The 16,076-nt window shown below is 38.9% G+C and overlaps 1 protein-coding gene across 10 annotated transcripts in view; it reads right to left on the bottom strand.

Annotated features, from left to right (window-relative positions):
* Positions 1 to 16,076, bottom strand: part of LOC150108711 (uncharacterized) — a 374,396-nt gene that overhangs the window by 309,650 nt on the left and 48,670 nt on the right. For all 10 annotated transcript variants that reach the window (XR_016548148.1, XR_016548147.1, XM_090390939.1 and 7 more), the window contains one exon: positions 780 to 959. Coding sequence is in view for 8 of the 10 variants with exons in the window: in XM_090390939.1 (XP_090247065.1) it covers positions 780 to 959 (180 nt within the window). In the remaining 2 variants the exon portion in view is untranslated. The remainder of the gene's footprint in view (positions 1 to 779; positions 960 to 16,076) is intronic.

The raw sequence follows: 16,076 nt of genomic DNA, 5'->3' as shown, positions 1-16,076 counted from the left end.
GAACACCTATTGTACAACTTCTCCGTTTCCACCACTACACCGAACCTCTACTACCAATCATCTACATCAGCACCATCTACTGCCCGCCACCACCACCACAGCTAGTATTTTTTGTCTGTAAATTGCATGTGTTCTGAAGGGCTGATTTGTCTGTATGTGGGATGAAAAACCAGAGTTTCCGGGAGAAAAAGACCTGCTACCTCCGTATGAGATCGGCTAACTCACCTTCGATTGAAAAAGTTCGTATAAAGATTCCTCCGTCATGATGAGACTTGAACTTAGGCCTTTTCCAATTAAAGGGCGCAACATACCGTTCAACATCTCTAATTCAGAGTATTTAAGTAATAAGGTGTGTCACTTTTGACTACTTATATATGGAATTATGAATTCCGCATTACTTGAACCTTGGCATCACTTCTGGGTCTAGCTCCCACTTATGAGACCTCAATAAAGGTCAAAACTGGTCTGGGTAGTAGCCTTTCTCATAATGAATGTCTGTAAGGATATGTGCATTGCATTATGGGATACTAAGGCAATTGATGTGAAGTCATCAGCCTCTATATACAAGTAGCCCAGTCAAGAAGTGATTTCACACACAAACCTTGATTGCTTACACTTGGATAAAGGATGAAACCAAGAATATAATTTCTTGGCATCTTTAATTTATAGTATAACCAACTGAAAAAACTTTTAACATCAATAAAAAATATCCTATTTCATATATTTAAGAACTTTATCTTCAGTTTATTTTAATATTTATGCAAACTATTCAAGTTCACCTTGTGCTGTTTTGTTTTGATTTTTCTCAATATCTCTTAATTTTGTCTTCATGTTGTTGAGTTCACTTTCAAGCTCTTCAAGCCTTTGTACTAAATTTTTATAGTGATTTCTAACTTCAAGGCACTCCTTTTTCAAGTACTGATGTATTGGTGAGCCTTCTCCATTACCCCCTCCAGATCCTGAATAAGAAATATAATAAATATTAACTTAACAGAATATGTTTTCTTATCCATCTAAAAATTATATATAATTTCTGAATTCAACTAATACTTATGACAATAAATCTTAAATTGCTCATATTTCTTTACTGAACATTTAAAACCAAACCATATTTCCAACAAACCAAAGAAATTAAGGTACTTTACATTCTATACTGAACAGAAACTCAATAATATGTGTGCCTAGGTATGATGATGATGATAAGCTGAGCAGAAGAGCGGTGATATTGAATGGCATAATAGCAAGAATGTGTGACAAGAGAGGACTGGTGTATGTGGATGCTTGGAGTGTGTTTGAGGAAAGAGAGGAATTGTATGCGAGAGACCGTTTACATTTGAATGAGGAAGGACGTAGGCATCCATCTGGAGAGATTGCTGTTCTGAATGAGTCAGTGTGTCCCAGGGAGGATGATAGCAGGGGTGGCCTCTTGTGGGAATGGATACTTGGGAGAAGGGAGACGATGTCAGGTAACACTGAGCCCAGTAGAGTCTAGAAGGGATAATGCTGGGTATAGAAACAATGGCATTTATATGCTTTATACTAATGCCAGGAGTATCCGGAATAAGGGAGAGGAATTGGTGGCGCAGATAGCATCAGCCTGGCCAAAAATTGTGATCACTGAGACGTGGTTGACAGAAGGGGATATAACAACAGGAATAGAAGTCGCTGGGTATAGCATTTTTCGTCAGGATAGGAGGGGAAAGCATGGTGGTGGGGTACTACTTATGATAAATGATGACCTATGTCCTCTAAGAGAGGAGGCTTCGGAAGGAAGTGAGACGAATGATTTTGAGAGCGTATGGTGTGAGGTAGATGTAGGCAAGACAGGATATTTAGTGGGGTGTTGCTACAGACCCAGGAGCACAGAGGATGGGGACCAGGAGATGTTTAGACAGCTAAGTTTGGCAAGTGCAAGAAGAATGATTGTTATGGGAGACTTTAACTACAGTAGTATATATTGGAGAGAGGAAGATGCATGTAGCAATAGGGGAATGGAATTTCTAGAATTCTTGAGGGACAAATGTCTTAGGCAACATGTAACAGAGGGAACAAGAGGTTCAAGAGTTTTGGATTTGGTTATAGCATCAGAAGAGTTGATAATAACTGAGTTGACATCTTTCCCACCAGTTGGAGAGAGTGACCATATGGTTTTGACTTGAAAAATGAATAGACATGTAGGAGTATCAAAGAGACGGGAACTTATGTGGAATGCAGGTGATTATAATAGTCTTAGACGTCAACTTCGGGAAGTTTCATGGAGGGAGGAATTGGAAGGCCGGGATATCATTAGTGCATGGGAAATTGTGAAAGAATATTTGTTAGCAGTAATGGTAAGTTGTATACCACGAGTCAAGGAGAGAACATAATTTGGAGTAAAGTGGATGACAAACAATATTAAACAGGAATTGCATGCGAAAAAGAGGTTATGGAAGAGATATAAGGAGACAGGTGAAGAGAAGATGCATGAAGAATATAAGACACAGGCCAGAAGAGTGACTAGTGTGGTAAGGAAAGCGAAACTGGAATATGAGAGGAGATTGGCCCTAAGATCCAAAGAAAATCCTAGGGAATTTTTTAGCTATGTGGCCAGTAGGAAGAGAAATGACTGTGGAAGAATGATATTGTGGGATAAAAATGGGAATAGAGTGACTGATGCAGAGGACATAGTGGAATTGTTCAATGAACAATTTATTGGAGTATTTCATCCTAGAGGAGTCAGTTTTAATGCTAGAGGGATAGGGCTGGTTCGAGGTTTAGAAGTACGGGAGGAGAGTGTGTTTCAGATACTGAGTACTCTGGATGTCACTAAAATGGTGGGACTGGATGGTATTTCACCCTGAGTTTTGAGAGAATGTGCTAGGAAACTGACAGTGCCTTTAACCTGGTTTTTCAATGAAAGTCTGGCTTTGGCAAAGGTGCCCAGAGAATGGAAGTAGGGTAAGATAGTGAAATTGCATAAGGGTGGTAACAGACTGGAAGTGTCTAATTATAGGCCAGTCTGTGTGTCATCAGTAGTTGTTAAGATCTTGGAAAAAGTAGTGAGGGACCGTATACAGCATCTGCCAGATGCTGTATACGGTATAATGTATATAATGTATAATGTTATATACGGTATAATGCTGTATAATGTTATCTGTGAGAGTCAACATGGATTTGTGAAAGGGCGCTCTTGTTTTAGCAATATGCTAGCCTTTTATAATAAAGTTACAAGAACATTAGATAAGGGAAAGGCATATACTGCAATTTTCTTAGACTTAGCGAAGGCATTTGACAGGGTACCACATGATAAGCTGATATTTGAGTTGCAGCGCATGGGTCTGGATGTCAGATTGGTCAACTGGACTCAGGATTGGCTGTCTGATAGGTATCAGAGAGTTGTGTATGGTGGAGCAGTTTCAAGGAGGCAGAGGGTTACAAGTGGTGTCCAACAGGGCTCAGTACTGGGACCTATATTGTTTAACCTTTATATCAATGACATTGCCAGTGGATTGCAAGGGGGATATTCAGTTGTTTGTGGATGATGTGAAGCTGGGAAGGATTATTAGTAATAGTGCAGATGTGGTAGCCCTGCAAGAGGATTTGAATAAGCTAGATATATGGGAAAATGAATGGGGGGAGGGGTGTCAGTTTAATGGATCAAAATGTAAGGTCTTGAGGTTTGGGAAACATCGATGGGATGCTGCATACTCTATGGGAGGAGTTATACTTGAGGAAGTAGGGGAGACAAGAGATCTGGGGTTGATGATTGATAGAAACCTGAAGTTTAGGGGAAATATTGCAAAGGTGGTGAAGGTAACACAGAGGATTGCTGCAATTATGAGAAGGACACTGACCTGCAGAGATAAGAGGGTTATCATTCCATTGTATAAGTCTCTGATCAGACCACACTTGGACTATTGTTCTCAGATTTGGTCCCCAGGATTTGAAGGGAATAAATTAACTGTGGAAAGGATACAAAGACGGATTATAAAGATGGTTTCAGGACTGTACAAGCATAGTTATGAGGATCGACTGAGCGAATGTGGACTGTAGAGTTTGGTAGATAGAAGAAGGAGAGGTGATATGATTGAGACTTTTAGACTGTTGAGAGGTGGTTACAGGGTTGACACTGGGGAGTTCTTTCGCTTGGTTGAACAGCGGGAAGGAGTGATGACAAGAGGCCATCCCTGGAAGTTACGAAAGGAAACTGTGAGCATGAAGGCAAGAAGTGATTTCTTTGCATGGAGGGTGGTTGAACCGTGGAATGCATTGCCTGATGGAGTGGTGGGAGCAAGAACGGTCAATGAGTTTAAGGAGTGGTATGATAGAATTTGTGTTTCTTGGGGGGGAGACCTCCCCTTGATGAGTCTTGACAGACTTTATGTTCTTAGGAAGGACCTCCCACGATGAGTCTTTTGACTCCATGCAGGCCTGAATAATTATAATAATATATAAATACTCTGTATGATAATAAAAAAAAATTATTATTAAAAAAATATTCCTAACTTATGTAGTATGTATATTATGTAAGAATTTACTTTTTACTGTATGTTTGTTCAAAAACTGAAAATATAACATGTGAGTGAGGCATATAAATGTAAATATTCTGTATGATATTTAGTCATACACTTTTACACTTTGTCAAATCTAAAAAAAATGTACCCTGTAATTATATTATGTATCTTGTGTAGCCGTAAACTATAATTGCAAACCATTCCTGTGATTGTTATTATTCTGTTATATGAATTGTACACTACAAATTATAAGGACATAAATTGGAATTTGAATGAATCTCATATAAGAACTTAGAGTATTATTGCGTGAAATTTATACAATATACTTATAATTTGTTTGTTTGTTCATTAAAACGTTATCAAAAAATAAAAAAAAAATTAAAATAGGGAAGAGGGATTATTGCTTGTCATTTATGAGACGAAACTCTTCCTCATAAATGCAACAGTTTATTATGTTTATGGCAAATGGCAATCAACGACAATGATTCCTATTTAAATTTGGGTGATGTAGAAGTGCTTCAGCACTCTCTTCAAATAATTGCTCAAATCTGAACCTGCACTAATGTAAAAGACGAGTATTGGATCATCGGATATTGTGGTCAGTGACTACTCCATGCTAAGCAAGGCCAGATTTATTGTTGTTAATATAAGATTGGTGTTCTTGTAGTGTTTTTTCAATAGAACATCCTGTTTGCCAAAAGTACGAGCAGAGGTACTTACATTGAACTTGGTAGACAACAGGAAGAGAGAGAAGGGGATGTTTTATCTTTCATGGATGGTAACCAAGAAGGAATTTGTTAATAGGGAAAAAAGTAGGAAGTAAATTATATCTTTTCAGGATCTTAGCAATTGTCTCAGAGATGCCTGCAACATATGGGATAGGGACTTGCCGTACAGGTTCAAGGTTTTTGGAAATGGCTTGTAAGAGTCCAATATGCCTTTAAACTTCCTTGAGATGAAACCAATCTGTAGTAAGATGCAATAGGTGGTGCTCAATTCCAGATGGAGAGCTTCTCAAAAAATAAAAATAAAATAAAATAAAAAAAATGCCACACATGTCTACATAACAGATATGCTGTAAGTAGAAATTAGCAAATAATCTGTTTATAGAATTGGTTCCTGCAGATGAAATAGCCTGAGTGCATGACAAAGTCGAATAGCTGAACTATGTTTGGAAACTCATCTGATAACAGCTGGAGAGTGTCAGCCAGGGGTACACTAGTAAATTAGGACTAGATATCAAAGCTAATCATGAGAGCTGTAGGTTACAGGGTTATTATTATTTTTAAATCAATTTTAATTTTTAATTAATTGTAATTAATAAATAATATTTCAATTGATTAATTATTTTAATTGATTTTAATTTTTATAATAATAATAATTATTGTTTTTTTTTAAAAAAATTAATATAATGCTGTCATTTCATTATCTAATAAAATTTAATTTTATTTCAAATCACTTAATTTTAAATTTGGGCCTTTATTTTAATCACCCACTAGGTGGTATCCAGCATATAGCTCACTTCTGTAAATAGTATTAACATTCTTTGTTGTAGCTTCAACTTGTGATCATGCTGATGCACTGATGATGACCAGTTAGTTTCTGGTTGAAATATGTGCAGTAATAAATTTACTATGTTCTTGTGAATACGCATGCATAATAAATAAGAGTTCTATGTAGATATCCTGGCAAATGCCTTTGTAAAGTTTAGCAGTACCAATGAGTAGCCATTTCTCTTATCCAACTCCATTGTCAGTTTACTATAAACTAAATAAATTACTAAGGAAAGCCATACTTTCACGAAACCACATTGCCCCTTATAGAGTATCATATTCCTATCCACCTAGTCTTGAATTCTGCCTTTCACCAATTTCACCATGATGAGTTGCTTTAGCCACATTTGCAATATGCTCTCTACACTTTAACATCCTATTCACTAACACCCCTAAATCCCTGGCTTCATCAATTTTCAGGAGTACAGTTCCATCAATGTGGTACACAGCTGGTAACTTTTTCATCCCAACCTTACATTTTGTCACATTAAACTGATATCCATTCTCCTTCGACCAGACAGCCAGTCTATCCAAATCATCCTGCAAAATTTTAACATCATCCATATTAACTATTGTTCTATCTAATATTGCATCATTGACAAAAAAAAAAAAACTGAATAGTTCCACTCAGTTCCTTTCCTATATCTTTAATGTACAAATTAAATAGTGGCGGCCCTGTGATAAGCCACTAGTTACAGGCCTTCTACTGCACTCTACTCCTGAATAAACTATTCTCTGATATATTGGTGTAAGCTTGCAGCCATCCCATGGCAGAACATATTGCAGAGGAAAGATGTTAGCAGTGCATGTGATAAAATCAGTGGGGTATGTGAGGAAAACAATATCAGATTGTGTCCCCATGGTCAGGAAGACAAACAAGGTAGGCATTAGATGGATGAGCAGTAGTATCATGCTTGATCTGCAAACAAAGAAAATTATGGAGAATGTACAATTAGAAATGTGATCAGCACACCCATGAGCAGTACAAGGCTCAAGATAGGAAGGTTACCAGCATAGTAAGAAAAGCCAAATCAGATTATGAGAAGACCTTAGTCAAGGAGATCAAGGGTAATTCCAAAGAGTTCTTCCTCTATGTGGCAAGTAAAAGGAAGAATGACTTCAGAAGGATAACTTTAGTGGGTGCTGATGGTATTGAGGTGACAAAATCAGATGTAATAGTTGAGTTACTGAGTGATCACTTTTCAAAAGTCTATCACCCAAGTGAGGATATCTCTGTACCTGTAGCAATAACTAATGTGAGAATTGAAGTTAAGAAATCAGAGGTATTTAATATATTGCAAAATTTAAATGCAAACACTGCTGTAGGTTTAGATGAAATATCAGCTCGGGTGTTGTGTAAATGTGCAAAGGAATTGTCAACTCCCTCTTACTTGGATATTTAACTTAAGTTTGAACTCTGGTATGGTCCCTAGAGAGTGGAAGTTAGGCAAAGTGGTTCCTTTGCATAAAGGTGGCCTCTAAAACTGCGGTAATTAATTACAGACCAATCACCATCACAGGAGTAGTGGTAAAAGTATTGGAAAAGTTGGTTAAAGACAAAATTCAAGAATGGGTGGATCAGGATATGATACTCTATAGAGGCCAACATGGTTTTGTTAAAGGTAGATTCTGCCTTAGCAATCTATTAACTTTTTATAATACAATGACATCTGAGTTGGACAAAGGAACTGGCTACACAGTGGCACTTCTGGATTTTGCCAAGGCTTTTGACAGGATACCCCATGAAACACTTTTATGCAAATTGGAGCAGATTGGAATGGATACTAAATTGGTGATATGGATAGGAGAATGGCTCAGGGAGAGATACCAGAAGGTGGTGTATGGAGGAGCTGAGTCCAGGATGAGGCAGGTGACCAGTGGTTTGCCTCAGGGCTCTGTGCTTGGACCATTGTTGTTTAATTTGTATATAAATGATATAGGAAATGGTTTAAAGGGAGATATTCAGTTGTTTGCTGATGAAGATGCAAAGTTGGGTAGTGCAATAAAAAATCAAGCTGATATTGAAAGTTTGCAGGATGATTTAAATAAGCTGGCAGAATGGGCAAAAGGTAATGGATGTCAGTTCAATGTGGAAAAGTGTAAAGTTATGCATTTTAGGATTAAAAGGTTACCAGCTGTGTACTACACTGATGGAACAGTACTCCAAGAGATTGATGAGGCTAGGGACTTAGGGGTGTTGGTAGATAGGGAAATGAAGTTCAGGGGACTTCATTGAAGTCCCCTGACTTCATTTCAATGAAGTCAGGGGACTTCAATGAAGGACACCTTAGTCCCCTGACTTCATTTCAATGAAGTCAGGGGACTAAGGTGTCCAAGATTGCACATAGGATTACTTGGTTGTTGAGGAACACACTGACATCCAGAGATAAAGAGGTTATTATTCCCCTTAATAAAACATTGATACTTCCACATTTGGATTACTGTGCTCAGGTCTGGTCACCTGGATTCCTTGGAGATGAGGAGGCTGTGGAGAGGGTTCAGAGAAGAGTGACTAGGTTGGTGAGTGATGTAAAAAATGCTCCCTACATTGATAGATTGAGAGCTTGTGGATTGCAGAGGTTGGCTGATAGGCGGAGAAGAGGGGATATGATAGAAACATTTAAATTACTGAAAGGTTTTTATAGGATTGAGTCATCCCTGGAAATTAAAGAAGAGTGTGGTTAACAAGGGTGTGAGAACAAGGTTTTTTGCCTGGATGGTGGTGAATGAGTGGAATTCATTGCCTGACTTAGTTGTGAGTTCTTCGTCTGTAAATGAATTCAAGAAGAGATATGACAGATATTGTTTTGCTAGTTTGGGTCTCCCGCGATGAGTCTACTGACTCCATGGAGATACCCGTAATAATAATAATAATAATCTCATCAACCATCCTTTTATCCACTTCGCCAACTTTATACCCATCCCCATGTGCTACAATTTACTGATTAGACTGATTAGAATTCCATGCAGTATCCTATCAGAAGCATTTGCAAAGTCCAGCAGCATCACTTTAAACCCATTACCTTTATCCAGGTCAGATATCACTGTATTATAAAATGTGAACAAGTTACTGAGGCATGAACTATCCTTCATGAAACCGTGTTGTCCCTCATTCAGTACCCCATTTCTGTCTATCCATTCCTGTATTTTTCTCTTGACCTACTTCTTCAATACCTTGACTATGACTCTAGATATGCTGATTGGTCAGTAATTTGCTACATCATTCTAGGAGTCTCCTTCATGCAATGGAACTATTTTTCTCTCTTTCCATTCCCTTGGAACTAACCCAGAGCTGAGACTTAGATTAAATAACATGGTCAAAGGCACTGACAATTCCCTAGCTCCTTCTTGTAAAACTTGAGTTGGTATAACTTGAGTGGGTGGAGAGGGAGACATGGATTAGAGAATGAATGTTGAAAGTGCCAATGAATGTGTGTATGAAGATGGGGTATATGGCAATGTGGGTGGAGAGGTGGAGACTAAGGAGGTATATGTGGTAAGTGGTGATAAAGGTGATTGGGAAGAATCACCTTTATCACCACTTAGTGGAAGGTGTAGTGGAAGAATCACAGCCAACATATGGCTTGGATAGGACTGGCTATAGATCTAAAAATGAACTGTTGTGTTTGTTTAGAAATGCCAGAAGTATCAGAAATAAAGAGGATGAAATGGTTTCAGTGATTGAGTTTATTCACCCCCAAATCATTGGAAAAAGTGAAACATGGTTGAATGAAGATGATATCTTAACGGAAATGGAAATGGAAGGGTACAGTATTTTTCATGAGGATAGAAAGGGAAGGAAGGGGGGGGGGAGTGCTGCTGATGATAGCAGGGGAAAAAAGTCCGTATAAGGTAGACATGAAAGAAGGAAATAGTGGCAATGGTTATGAGGCAGTGTGGTGTAATGTTGAGGTTGAGAGGAAGACATAGGCCTGGTAATGTGGAAGATGGTGATGAAGAAATGTATAAACAACTTGGATTAGTGAACAAAGAAAGGGTAATTATTATGGGTGATTTTAATTATGGCGGTATAGATTGGAATGAAGAGATAGCATTTGGGAATAAGGAAAGTGAATATCTTGAGTTCTTGAGAGATAACTAGCTCAGGCAGCATGTAAAGAAAGGCACACGATGATCAAGAGTTCTAGATCTCATCATTTCATCAGAGGATGTAATTGTTAGAGGGGTTTCACATGTTCCTTCATTTAGTGAAAGTGATCGCAAAGTTTTCACCTGTGTTGTGGCTAGTCATATGCAGACTTTTGTGAGAAAAGGATATATGTGGAATTATAAGGCTGGTGATTATGACAAGCTTAGGAGACAACTTTGAGCTATAACATGGAACGAGGAGTTGAGCGGTAAGGAAATAAATGCAGCATGGGAACTTAAACAAAGAAATACATAACAGCATCAATGAACAAATGTATCTCAAAGGCCAAAAGGCTGAATAAGTGGTAATTAATTTACGGAATTAACAACACATATAAAGTATATTAATTAAAGATAACTTTAATGAATCACTTCTATATTTCGGCAATGTCACATTGCCATCTTCAGGAACATAAAGATATGGTACGTGCACTAAGGAACTAACAAAGCAAATGAGGAAGAAAGTAAGAAACTAATTTTGTTCCTAAAGTCCTAATGGTGCCCTCTTGCGGGCTGATTTGGTAGTCTTGGCAGTTGGGCTGAAGTTCTCATAATGAAAGTCTCCCAAATTTGGGGCAGTTTCATGCACCCAAATTTGTTGAGGTTAGGAACGTTTTTTAGAGCTGCTGAAGATTCTTTGAATAATCTTTCGTATTTAAACTTGCTGCGATGGATTATTTTTGTTTTCTTCCAACGAATTTTATGGTGGGTATCTAAGGCATGGTCTTAGATACCCACCATAGGTTTCCCACCTTAGATACCCACCTTAGGTTTCACCAGTACAGCCCAGAGCGGCTGTACTGGTGAAACCGGATGTAGTCTTGGTGTTCTGAAATCCTGATATTTGTTGTTCTGCCTGTTTGGCCAAAGTAGGACAATTTGCAGCTGCAAGGGACCTGGTATACACCAGGTAGGTCTAGGGGAAGTGGTTGGTCTTTGGTAAAGCAGATAAGGGATGCCAACTTTTTAAATGGTCTGTAACAGGAAGTAAGGTCATATTTTTTGTGGATATTAGTTATTTTTTCAGAGGTGCCCTGGATGTAGGGAATAGTGATAGACTTGGTGTAGTCTTTATTGTGGAGGGGGGAAGGGGGGTTGTGGTTTACAGGTTTTAGTATTTTTTGGATTTTTTTGGGGTTATAGCCATTGGCTAAGAAAGTGTTGAGGATGTGGTTTAGTTCCAAAGTCAGGGCCTTGTCATCTGAGCAGATTAATTTTGCCCTGTTATATAGTGTTTTTATCACCCCATATTGTTGTGAGGGGGGGGGGGTGGGATTGCTGGTGAATGTATCTGCCAGTGTGGGTGGGTTTTCTGTAAACAGAGAAAACCAAAGATCCATCAAGCTGGCAGGTGATTAAAGTGTCTAGGAAGGGGAGGGTGTTGTTTTCCTCTTTTTCTAAGGTGAACTGGACTCTGGGATGTTGGTTGTTTAAGTGTGTTAGGAAGGAGTGGAGTGTGTCTGAGCCATGTGGCCAAATAGCAAACACATCATCCACATAACGAAGCCAAATAGTGGGTTTTTGTGGGGCAGAGTTTAAGGCTTTCTCTTCAAATGTCTCCATAAAGAAATTGGCCAAGGGTGGGGAAAGTGGTGAACCCATGGCTGTCCCCTCTATCTGTTTGTAGAACTTTCCTTGCCAAACGAAATAGCCTGAGTTCATTGTGAACTGAAATAGGGCTGAGATATCGGGAGGAAACTTGGCTTGGATGAGCTCAAGGGGTTCTTTGAGTGGGACATTAGTGAATAGGGAGGAGATGTCAAAACTGACCATCATGTCAGTGTGTTGGAGTGTGAGGTTTTCTATACTGGCTTTAAAGTGGGCCGAGTTTTTTATGTGTGATGGTGTGTTGCCAGTGTAGTGTGTGAGCGTTTTGGCTAAATGTTTGGCTAATTTATACGTGGGGGAATCAATGACTTTCATTATGAGAACTTCAGCCCAACTGCCAAGACTACCAAATCAGCCCGCAAGAGGGCACCATTAGGACTTTAGGAACAAAATTAGTTTCTTACTTTCTTCCTCATTTGCTTTGTTAGTTCCTTAGTGCACGTACCATATCTTTATGTTCCTGAAGATGGCAATGTGACATTGTCGAAATATAGAAGTGATTCATTAAAGTTATCTTTAATTAATATACTTTATATGCGTTGTTAATTCCGTAAATTAATTACCAGTTATGTCTAACCAACGTATAAGTCTTAATACTAGAAGGCTGAATAAGGTTGGTGTAAAATGGATGAATGTGGAGCTTAAGCATGAAAAAAAAAAGTACTTTGGAGGAAGTACAAGATGAATAATGGTAATCAGTCACATGAAGAATATTATTATTTTTTTTATTAATATTATTATTACCATCCAGGCCTCCATGGAGTCAAAAGACTCATTGTGGGAGGTCCTGCCTAAGAAACAAAGTCTATCAAGACTCATTGAGGGGAGTTCCCCCCCTAAGAAACACAAAGTCTATCATACCACTCCTTAAACTCATTGACCGTTCTCACTCTCACCACTCCATCAGGCAATGCATTCCATGGTTCAACCACTCTCCATGAAAAGAAACCACTCCTCACCCTCTTGCTCAGGGTTTCCTTTCGTAACTTCCAGGGATGGCCTCCTGTCATCACTCCTTCCCTCTGTTCAACCAAGCGAAAGAACTCCCCAGTGTCAACCCTGTAACCACCTTTCAACAGTTTAAAAGTCTCAATCATATCACCTCTCCTTCTTCTATCCCCCAAACTCTGCAGTCCACATTCCCTCAGCCAATCCTCATAACTAATATTGTACAGTCCTGAAACTATCTTTGTTATCTGCCTTTGTACCCTTTTGACAGTTAATTTATCCCCTTCAAATCCTGGGGGGGGGGCCAAATCTGAGAACAATAGTATAAGTGTGGTCTGATCAGAGTCTTATACTACGGAATAATAACACTTTTATCTCTGCAGGTCAGTATCCTTCTCATTATTGCAGCAATCCTCTGTGTTACCTTCACCACCTTTGCAATATATAAAGAACAAGCCAGGAGAGTAACTCAGTTAGTAAGGAAAACAAAAGCAGAGTATGAGCAGAAATTGGCAAATCAGGCTAAGAAAATCCTAGAGAGTTTTTTTAGATATGTGGCAGGTAGAAGGGAGAATGATCATGGAAAGATGAAGTTAAGGGATGAAAGTGGTAGAATGGTAACTGCTGCAGAAGACATTGTTGAGGTATTCAGTGATCAATTTATAAGTGTGTTTCATCCTGATCAGGGTGGAATCATGAAGAACTTAAGTGGAGAGGACATAGGAGAGGATAGTTTAATTGAGAGTGAGCAGGAGGTATTTGAGGAAATAATTAACCTTGATGTTAATAAGACAATAGAATTTGATGACATATCACAGCGAATCTTAAGGGAGTGTTCCAGGGAACTGGCAGTAGCACTGGCATGCTTGTTTAATAAGAGTTTTACAACAGCACAGGTTCCAAGGGAGTGGAAGGAGGGTGAAATTGTTCCACTGCATAAAGGCAGTGATAAGGCTGTAGCTTCAAATTATAGACCGGTCTGTATATCTGGAGTTGTGGTGAAGGTCCTGGAGAGAGATTTGTGAGAAGTAGGATACAGAAATGGGTTGATAACAGCAGTATTCTCTGTGGTTATCGGCATGGGTTTGTGAAGGGGAGATCATGGTTCACTAACTTACTTATGTACTATAACAAGGTGACAAATACCTTGGACAGAGGAGATGCATATACAGTGGTGTACTTCGATTTTGCAAAGGCTTTTGATAGTCTGCCACATGACAAGCTCTTAAATAAATTGAAACAGATGGGATTGGATAACAGACTTCTGTGTTGGATCAGTGACTGGCTGTCAGATAGGTATCAGAAAGTAGTATATGGGGTGCAGTATCTCAAAAGAGAAAGGTCACCAGTGCTGTGCCACAGGGATCACATTTGGGGCCATTGTTGTTCAATTTGTATGTTAATGATATTGGGTTGGGTTTAACTAGTGATATCCAGCTGTTTGCAGATGATGCAAAACTGGGGAGAGCAATGCACAGTCAGGCTGATGATGTTAATACCTTACAAGAGGACTAGAATAGATTGCATGAATGGTCAGGTAAGTGGAACTATCAGTTCAATGTTGCCAAGTGTAAGGTTTTGAGATTTGGTAAGCAATGATTACACTTGGTGGGGAAACTTTACCAGAAGTAGAGGAGATGACAGATCTAGGTGTGATGCTAGACAAGGACCTGAAATTCAGGAGCCACATTGCACAAGTTGTAAAGACATCACATCGAATAATGGCAATGATGCAAAGAACCCTAACATACGAAATACACAAGTTATGATTCCATTGTATAAGGCTTTGATCAGGCCTCATATAGATTATTGTGCACAGATTTGGTCGCCAGGTTTTCATGGTGACAAGGATATGTTGGAAAGGGTACAGAGAAGATTCACAAAGTTAGTCAGTGGTCTTTGGAATGCGGAGTACGAGGACAGATTGAGGGAATGTAAGTTGCAGAGCCTTGTGAACAGGAGGAAGAGGGGTGGGGGATATGATCGAGACATATAAACTGGTCAGGGGTTGTTATCAGGTAGACATGGAAGAGATTTTTAATAGAATTGGAGAGGGAAGTAGAACAAGGTCATTGCTGGAAACTGTATAAGGAAGGTGTGAGAAAAGGAGTGAGAAGCAGGTTCTTTGCATGGAGGGTGGTTGGTGAGTGAAATGCATTGCCCGAGTGTGTTGTGGATGTGGACACATGGAATCAGTTTAAGACACGGTTGGATGAGCATTGTATGCAATAGTGAGTACCTCCCATGAAGAGTCTCTGACTCCATGGAGGTCGGGTGTTGATAATAATAATAATAATAATATCATCAAATTCCATAGCTGTATACACATCTAGGTTCTGTAATATGCTATGCACTTCCAGTTCATTTATCTCAGTTTCCATATAAGCCTTTGCCTCTCTCTTGTTACTGTTAATATCTCCACCTGGATGATACTCTTGCAAATTATTCACTTAGTGATTCTACTATTTTGCCCAAATCAGTTAACTCCCTATTATCGGCATTCATTAAAATCATTCTGACATGAACATTCTTCCTTTGCAACTTGGGACTATATTTGGCCTACACTGCTAATTTCCTTTCATACTCTGTTTCTGCCTTTTTTTACCATACTGGTTACCCTTCTAGCCTGTGCTTTGTACTGCTCATGTGCCTGCTTCCCCCCCCCCCTTTTCATTGAATTCTCTCCACAGATTTTTCTTGTTTTTTTTTTTTTTTGTAGCTCCGGCTTAAATGGTATTCATCCATTTATCTCCCCTGACTATTTATTACTTCCTTCAAACACTCCTTTACCATTTCCCATGCACTATCAATAGCACGTCTGTGCTATTTCACATGTCATGGCACTGATCCAAGCAATCTCCTAGGTTTGTCATACTTACCAAGCTTGGAATTCCACATATACCTCCTCTTAACTGAAAATTCATTTAGTCACTTCCCAGGTCAAGATCATATGACTGTTCTCTCACCAATTGGTGGCAATGTGGTCATATTGGTTATAGACAAATTCTCTGATGCAATTACTAGATCTAGCACTCAAACCCTAGTACATTCCATCATATGCTGCCGCAGGTAATTAATACCTCAGGTATCTGCATAAATTCCATTTCCTTTCATGTATCATCTCCTCCTTCCAATCTATGTTCCTATAGTTGAAGCCCCCTATAATAATTACCTGCCTTCCACTCATTGAGTTTATTTGCTTATGCATACTATCCCCATTATTCTTTACGTCCTTTGGTCTACAGAAGCATCCAATTGTATATTTTGTTCTGCTGGCCACAATCTCGTACTAGATGGCCTCAAATATGCTATTTTCACTGGCCTG

This window comes from Typopeltis vanoorti, chromosome 3 (genome assembly GCF_054136105.1).
Source record: "Typopeltis vanoorti isolate ZY-2024b chromosome 3, IOZ_Tvanoo_1.0, whole genome shotgun sequence".
NCBI lineage: Eukaryota > Metazoa > Arthropoda > Arachnida > Uropygi > Thelyphonidae > Typopeltis > Typopeltis vanoorti.
This window is presented reverse-complemented; position numbering and strand designations above follow the sequence as displayed.